At 42.5% G+C, this 8,821-nt stretch overlaps 1 protein-coding gene across 1 annotated transcript in view; it reads right to left on the bottom strand.

Moving 5' to 3' along the window:
- PCDH15 (protocadherin related 15) overlaps positions 1-8,821 on the bottom strand; it is a 922,022-nt gene that overhangs the window by 117,215 nt on the left and 795,986 nt on the right. The window contains exon 27 of the mRNA XM_025203355.1: positions 5,584-5,711. Coding sequence (XP_025059140.1) covers positions 5,584-5,711 — 128 coding nt within the window. The remainder of the gene's footprint in view (positions 1-5,583; positions 5,712-8,821) is intronic.

The following is an 8,821-nucleotide window of genomic DNA, read 5'->3' as shown; positions in this document are numbered from 1 at the left end:
CAGGAATGGCCACATGCACCACAGCCCGGCTGCCTCTCTGTGCCTGGGCTGGGTGGGGCCAAGAAACTTGCCACAGGTTGGATATAGTCCCTCGGTGGGCTGAATCTAGCCCATGGGCCATATTTTTCCCACCCTGTCCTAAAGTATCCAGTGAAAGAGTGGTAATAGTGGTTCCTACTTTATTTTAATTGTTTCCAATACCAATTTTCAACGACAACCAGTGTAACAAACTGCAATAGATAAAATGATTCTCATTTCAGAATTAGAAGCTCTGAGTTGGAGGAGGGTTTGTGTTCTATATTGTTCATTTCAGGTAAGTGACACTAAATAGCTTTATATTTTAAATACTGTTACAGCTATTTATAATAATCTTTTATTTATATTTATTAATACATATATTTTTCTCAGTAGGAGAAAGAATGGGAATATTTTAACAAAAGCCATTGCATATTTATCAGTCCCTTTTCAAAACCACTGACATTTAATTTAGGAAATTTAACCATTAATGCATTCTAAAAATGAATGGAGTTTTGCTTAAAATCTTAATCTGAAGCTAGCTTCCCAGTGAAAAGAAAATTTAAATAATACCTCAAGCAATATTAGTACTTTCTATGGTTCTGAAAAATTCAGAATGGGAAGAAATATTCATTAAATTCTACTCACCTTGACTCTCCATGTAATGCCTAGTGCGATTAGACAGTTTTATCTAATTCATTTTATTAGTGCTTTGTAACACCCTAATTGGATTTTATATTGGACTTATCTAATAAGGAACTAATAAAGGAATTTCTTTTTGTATCTCCTTAGAACAAGTGAAGACAAGGTAAAATGAGCTAATTAGTACTCATTCAAAAAGTTGACTGTTAGTGCTAAAATCCAATAATAAATCACACTGATCCAATTTGTAGGTTTGATTTACTGTACCAAAAAAGCCCCTATTCATTACCTCTCTATGTTAAATACAAATATTGTAGGGTAAAACCATTTAATTGTATATGTATGTGTTGTATGTATTTTAATTTTACTTGGATATCTATTATTATCTTCAGGTCACATTTTCTGAGTCAGTAACCATAAGGCATGAATGAGAACACACTAAATTCATTCTTCCCTTCTAAGTCTGACATTTTCATGTACTTCCAAATCCACCTCACTGATGACTATGAATGCCTATGCCTGGAATCTAGTGGTAGAAAATCAGGAGCCCCTTTGAATAAATAAGGTACAAGTACTATTGTGTAAAAATCAGGATTTAATATTATCTTGTACATAAAATAATTTTACACTAAATCTTAAATTTTTTATTCTTCTAAATTTTGCTCCTTCCCATTGCACTTTCTACTCACAAATACCCTTAAATCCAAGTTTAAAAAGTTAAAAGTCTAATTGCTCTTCCAACTATATAATGATGAAGTCTGATGAAAAAATGTCACAAAAGAACCCTCATGTCCTATATATTTCCTGAACCATCACGGCTACAACACTATAATCTCTCTTAAATCCATGTGTTTTGGTAATCTGAGACTTCATTACTTTTCTTAAATTACCAAGGCAAGCAAGCAGTGTGATAGATTAACCAAGACAAGAGAGATGTATCATAAGCTTGTCTAAAGTTCAAATATTTAACAGTTTCCCATGTCTACAATTTCACTGATACCAAATCTTTAATTTGTAAGTCTAAAGTGCATTTTGCATGATTCAGATATATAAATATCCAATTATAGCCAACTTCATTGATGTGCAGTTTGTTGTGCTCATAAATTAAAATTTTGTTATACGTCAAAACTTAGGGCCCTTCCATGGGTCCAAATTAAAGCCAGACCGAAACCGCTGTAGAGTTGTTATACATTTTTAAACCCTAACTTTGTAGCTGGTTAGCTTTTTTTTATAGCTGAATAGAAATTTTTATGGTGTGATAATTACTTTGCATGTGTAGTTGGTCTTACTTTGCATGTGTGGCCAGTGTAAATGTATTGTTCAATTAACCAGTCAATTACATATTATATGTAATGTTAGGCAGGGACCTTAGTTGCCCAAAACTGAGCATTCAGACCTCGTGGATGAAAAACTTTCAGTTGCTGTAATTTAGAAATATATTTAGAAACTGCTACATTCAAAAATGTCTCTCTCAATTTAGTTATATTTTCTTATTCATTATATTTTATTTTATTACTCATATTATAATGCCCTTCTTCATATATCCCATTAGGAAGCATCCCACAGGTATAAAATGATAGATCATTTCCACCCTAGTGTACCATAATTTGCGTCTTGCTGATTTAAATTTCTCATTAGAATTAGTCTTTACCAGAAGCCTTTGGATGACTGTTAACTTGTCTTTACAATGCTCCTTCTCATTGCTATTAACTCTTTTACTACGAATGCTTCTGACTTCTACAATTATTTAGAAACTTCCCTTTCAACATGGAGCTCCTCCTTAGCTTCCATACTTTTCTAAAAGTACACTGGTGACTTAATAAGAATAACTTTTCCTGATCCTATTCTAAGCATACTCTATGATTTCTATACAAGTATTTGTACCATCAAATATTTAATTATGCCTACTCATGAGGTGAGTCAGAACTGGGCAGGGCTCAAGTACAGAGCAAATTGTCTTAGACCCTTGGCAACCACTGGGTGAAAAAAAACACACATTTGTGGAACCCAGATCTGTTGGTTTAAGTGACTTAGTTTAAACTGCCTAAACCAGAGTCAGGGTTGCCACATGCAAGTATTCATCACTCCATGTAAGTTGAGGGGTGGGGGGAGGCTGACAATTGTGTGGAGGAGGGGAGGGAATATAGATTAAAAATAGGCTGGTCAGTGTCCCAGGGCAGGGGCAGGGGGGCAGAAGGTAAAAGCAGCACAGACCCAGGGCTGTGAAGAGTGGTTTAGAATATATACAATTGTTCAATAGATCAGGTTAACCCATCTTAATCTAAAATTAATTCTAACTTTAGATTAGGTGTACCATTTCTAAGCTGACTGAAGCACTGCAAACATACATATTAAGCAACAGTTACATTTCTCCAAATCTATTAATGCAATTTAAGCCTGAAGGTTAATTTTTGGCAGGAAACAACGGCCACCAAAAAAACAGAAATCACTGGAGGGCAGTGTACATTGGTCCAGGATACAATACGTATAATGGGAAGGACGGGCAAAAAGCAGACTAAGATATCTTTTTAGACCGCAGAATTTACCTCTTGTAGCTTAGGGAAATGCATAGCTGTTCCCTTTAAAACAACTATAGAGCTACTGTATGTCACCAAAGCAGTCCAGCAGAGAGAGACAGCCCTTCCTGATTGTCAGTTTTCACCTGTTTTCCAATTTTTTAATAACTATGACCTAACGTTATGAAGGAGTATCCTGAGGAAAACAATGAACAGCTTTAATCAGCTTTTGTCATTCTGTTTTAGATTTCCAGTGTTATAAATAAATTGCCAGGTCAAAATAAGGGAACATTCTTGCAAGGTCAAATTCTGTGCCATCTTGTAAATAAGCTAGAATCAGCAAATTTTAGGCTATTCCATGATAGTTATGTGAAACAAAATACAGAAGCCATGTGGAGGTTAATTAAATGAAAGAAAATAAAAACTTGAACTGGCCTTGGTAAATCAAACTTGTACGACCACATATTATTACATAGGACTTATACCATGGCAGTTTTAATGTATCCTTTATTTAAAGTTAATAGTTTGGTATTTTTTCTCTCCCAAACACAATTAACTAAAAAAAAAAAAAAATCTACTCTACACCAGTGGTCATCAAACTTTTTGTCTGGCAGGCTAGATGATCAGTGCCCAGTCCCTCCATAGGCTGTATCCTGCTGGTGAACCCAATCCAGTGCTGAGGGCATGCACGGCGTGGCCCCATCCAGCCATACAGAATAGGGTTGGGAGGGTAGCATAGCCATCATCCAGCTGTGTGGGAGAATGGGTCTTAACAGGGCCCTTATCCAGCCCCATGGGTGGAGGGGGCATGTCTTGACCCTATGTCCATGGCCTCAACTTGGCTGAGGGGGATGGGGGTGTGGAACCAGCTAAATGAGAGGAAGGGGTGTGACCCAGCCACACTGGAGGAAGGGGGAATGGCCCAGCCCCAACCTGGTCTTCTGGATGAAAGGGGGCATGGCTCAGCCCTGTTAGAAAAAGGGGGTGTGCCCAGCCCTAACCCAGCCATGCAGAGTGAAAGGGGCAAGTCCTGGCTCCAATCTGGCCATGTGAAGGGAGGGTCATGGCCTGGCTCTTACCTATCTCACAGGGCTTGGGATTTTGGTAGCAGGGAAGGATGACAGTACTGCCACTGCTCTCCTACCACCAAGTTTCCTGACTTGTGGGGAGCTCCACAGGTCAGAAGTTTCCAAGGTTCTGTGGGCTACATTTGGCCTGTGGGATGGAGGTCAGGCACCCTGCTCTGTACAGTTATTCGCCCTATACCATAGCAGGTGATTGGATAATATGGCCATCTGAAGTCTCTTCCAGCCCTTTTCTATGATTCTATTAATTCATTATAGCCCCTTTCAAATTTATACCATGCAATACAAGGATCTGAAATTATTTTCATGAACTGGAATAGAAGCTGTCTTTCCTTTCATTATGTGAACATAAATATTCTGCTTCATAAGAATGCTTGAGAAAAAAATTAGGTAAAAGCTAATATTAAGAGGTGAAGGAAACGTCTAAGATCTGCTACATTCCAGAGGCAGGCAATTATTTTAGATAGAGGACCACTGACCGAGTTTTGCTGAGCTGTTGAGGGCTGCATGGGCAGCCCTACCCCTTGAAAGTTGCCCCACCATCTTGGGACCAGAAGTCCTATCCCTAACCCCTGACCTTTGCCACTGGAAGTCCCCCCCCCCCTTTGCCCCCCAGAAATACTCCTTTTGGGAGGGGGGGCTGCCAACTTAGAACCAGAAAAAACTAAATCACATACTAAAAGTCAAACACTGGGGATAAGCAGCACAGGAGGGAAGCCCCAGGTGCCTCCCCCTGGAGGGCAGAGAAGGCAGCTGGCTCCAGTGCCTGGGGCTTCCCACCCATGCAGTGTAAGTGTGAAGGCTGTGCGTGCATGGTGGGGAGTGCTGGTGATACAGACTACCTGGCGGAGGTTGTACCTCTCCCACAATGTGCAGCACTGGCCAGAGCCACATTCCACACAGCACGAACACCTGTGTTGGGCAGAGCACCTTAAACATCCCTGCCTGCTGATGCTGCCACTACCTGCCAGGGCTGTGCGGTATGGGAGAAGTGTGTGTGAGGGGGTCCCCACACCTGCCTGACCTCCCTCACAACCACATGCTGCCTACCCAATTTCTGCACTGCCACTGGCCACCTGGGCACAGGCTCAATAAAGAGGTACATTGCAATACCTGATTTATAACCTTAATTTGTTTTGGGGGCAGTTTTCTCAGATAATTACTATCTGTACAATCACTGTACAAGTGAAGTGTGGGTTTTGATAACTTAAACAGCTCAAGTAATTTTGGAGGAATATCTACTGAAACCTTCTGTGGATATTCAATCCAGGGCACATGTTCTTTTCTTAGGTCTGTGAAATGTACTGAAATAAGGTGACTCTTACCTTAACTCTAAGCACAGAAGCAAACATTCTAGCATCTTCAGACACTCCTCCAATATAGAGTTTTTTGGTAAAGACAGGAGCATGGTCATTTTCATCCTGCACCTCAATGAACACTTTTGCTGTGTTACCTAAGAGAGAGAAAGAAACATATGTAGATCTTATGAGAATAAATACATTGTTAAAATTGTACAAAGCAAAAAACAAACAAACAAAGAAAACCAACCAAAAAGCAATAAAATCTTTAGGTGATATAATTGCACATTTTGTTTCCTGCATGTCAACAGTTCTTACTCAAAGAACAATGCTTCTTAGGCCAGAGAGTAAGAAAAGCATAATATGCAAATTATGGGTGTGTAAAACAGGCCGTATTAAATTTAGAATAGGATTCAGCCTGAATCAGGGACAGTGATTCGATTTGTTGATTTGGATCACTGTCCCTGATTTTATTTAGCTGAATCTGAATCTGAAGATTCGATGCTGATTAGGAAAATCAGCAATTCGGTCATAGACACAGCTTTGAATGTTTTTTCTACATAGCTTGAGGTACTAGGTATGAACGCTGTGATAGTGGAGCGGATGGAGCATCCCACAGGAGCACGGAGGACCCCCCCCCCCGCCCACATGCTCAGCAGTGAACCTGGAAGTGGACCAGGAATTACATACATTTTAAGAAATACTTCTGGTCCACTTCCAGGTCCATGAGAGAGCATGCCTGGGGCCCCCCCCACATCCTCTCCAGCTTGATCAGCCACGGAGGAAACCAGGTGCCCCCTCAGACCCAGGAGGCACTAGTTGCCAAGTCAGAGGTGGGGGAGGGGGCCCAATGCACACCCCAGCAGACCCAGAAGTGAACTGGAAGTACTTCTGGGACTGCTGCTCCATCTGCCCCACAATCACAGAATTCACGAGATGCCTGCTACCTTGAGGTTTGTAGAGAAAACAATTAAAGCTGTGTCTATGTCCAAATCTCTGAATCTTTCCAAATTTCTCCAAATCAATTTGGAGTTTTCTGATTCTATTTTGAGAGATTAAAGTGTTCTGATTCAATTTGGATTTGGAAATTTGGCTGTCAAATCAAATCAGGGACCAAAGCTTCACACGGCCCTAATGCACATAGATGAAGGGAATTACACACATTTTAAGATATACTTATGTTATTTTGCATTATTTTATAAACCAGTATTTTCACAAGGCTAATAACCAGGCATCCAAGGTTTACATTTGCCACAGAAAACCAGAAAACCATGGAATCCCCCTTTTTATCAAAGAAAATGTGGATTTCTTCTTTTAGCAGATAAACCTGTGGATTCCCTGCTTTTGCAAAGAGCTCTGCAGGCTGGTTGAGCTCCAGCCTGCAAGAGCTGTTTGCAAACAGGGCAGAAAACCCCAGCCCTGCCCAGAGGCAGAGGGGAGGGAGAGAGGTGGGGCCTGAGGCTCTCAGTCAGTCATGCTCGGCTCAGCTTAACCTCACTCTTTGCTCCTGGAGCCTGTGAGATAAGTTGGGCTTGGAGGGGCTGGGAGCCCCTCTGGCAGGTCTGGGGGGTTGCAGATCATGGCTGGGGGCACCAGCAGGGCTAAGGGGAGCCAGGAACTGGTGCCAGCCCTGCCCCTGCCTGAGCCAGCAGCGGCAGTGGGAGAACCAGCTCCATGCTGCTTCTGCTGCAGCTGCCTTCTGTTGGGAGCATGGAGCTGCAGACTTGGGTCCCTGGCCCCATAACCCTGGAAGCTGGGGGTCCCCTCCAGCAGGGCTGGGGTACAGGGGCTGTTGGCAGGGGGTAAGAGGCATGAGTAGCATGAGGGGGCTGTTCTGGGGGCAGTGAGGGGCACCAGCCAGGCTGGGGGAGGCATTGGGAGTGAGTGAGGGGCACCAGCCAGGCTGGGGGAGGCTTCGGGGCCAAGTGAGGGGAACCAGCAAGGCTTGGGGCATTTTGGGGGCAAGTGAGGTAGACCAGCAGGGCTGGGGGAGGCATCGGGGGTGGGGAGTGAGGGGCACCAGCAGGGTTAGGAGGGGCTGCAGGGGGCTTTTAATTTTAATAATGGATTTTGGGGGGGTTATCTGAGAATTCATGGTTTCTTGTCAGAGAATTTGTGATTATTTTTAATCAGAGAAAACCAGAATCCCTGCTAATAACCCAGTCTTGAAGCTGAAACTTCTTTCTTAATAGACCATTATCCCCATAGTATGCACACCCAAGTTTGCTGTATTAGGGTTACTTCACTTGGGGTGCATCTAAACACGCATATTAATGTGCAGCAATAAATTCTGGTACATATTGCACTGTAGTTTATTACTTGTAGGCACTGTGTGTACATGTGTGCCTGGGCCAACAGCATGTTGAGTCAGGTCAGAGCAGCCCTGGCTGGTAGGGGGCCAGCCTGCCATCCCAGGGATGCTTTGACCTGGTTCAATGTGCTGTGGAGAGGCTGGCTGGGGCACAAGAATGCTCTAGTGCAGGGCTAACCAGCAGGCAGCCCCCACACTGAAGCACCCTCATTCCCCAGCCTGCTGCAACAGTACCTACACATGCAGTTCTGTGCACACAAAAAATTCTGCGGCAGAATAGTATTTGTATTTACAAATACTAACTCGCTGTGGAGTTTATTAGTTTCCTGTGGCTTAATAGGGCTGCACATGTAGATACCAAGATGTTTACTGTGGAACTAATTATGTAACTCCACAGTAAATATCTCAGGTAGATGAACCCTTTGTATATAAGTGAGAGGGTATTGGGGTTTTCTTTAGGAATTAAGATTAAAAAAAAAAATATTGGACATGTCATAGAACTATTTAGTCTCATCCTTTAATAATGTGCATATTTTAGCCATATTAAATAGTTGTTATAAGCTAAATGGATAATTAATTGACACCTCTATGGAGGTGGCGCAAAAATTATTATTATGGTTATGTATTCCAAAGGTATTCAACCTTTTTACACTTGACTTCTCCAACTGACAGCTTGCAGGCTGAATCCAGGCTGAAAGGATTAAGCTGCAGCTCCTGGTCTCCTGCTCTGGGGGATGTTCTCCTCACTGCTCCAGCTGCTGCATCTGGAGTCTCTAGTCTCTCCATCTTTTTTCCTGCTTCCACTGCCTATCCCAGCCAGTTGCAGGGTAGAGTCAGGCAGGGGAGCCCAGAGCTAAGGAAGCCTGTCTGGGAGGCTTGGGAGACCTCAGGGACCCCACACAGTGCAGCAGGGCTGGTGCAGTGCACAGAGGGATGAGAGTTTATGTAATGTGG

This window comes from Alligator sinensis, unplaced genomic scaffold (assembly GCF_000455745.1).
Source record: "Alligator sinensis unplaced genomic scaffold, ASM45574v1 scaffold543_1, whole genome shotgun sequence".
Classification (NCBI taxonomy): domain Eukaryota; kingdom Metazoa; phylum Chordata; order Crocodylia; family Alligatoridae; genus Alligator; species Alligator sinensis.
This window is presented reverse-complemented; position numbering and strand designations above follow the sequence as displayed.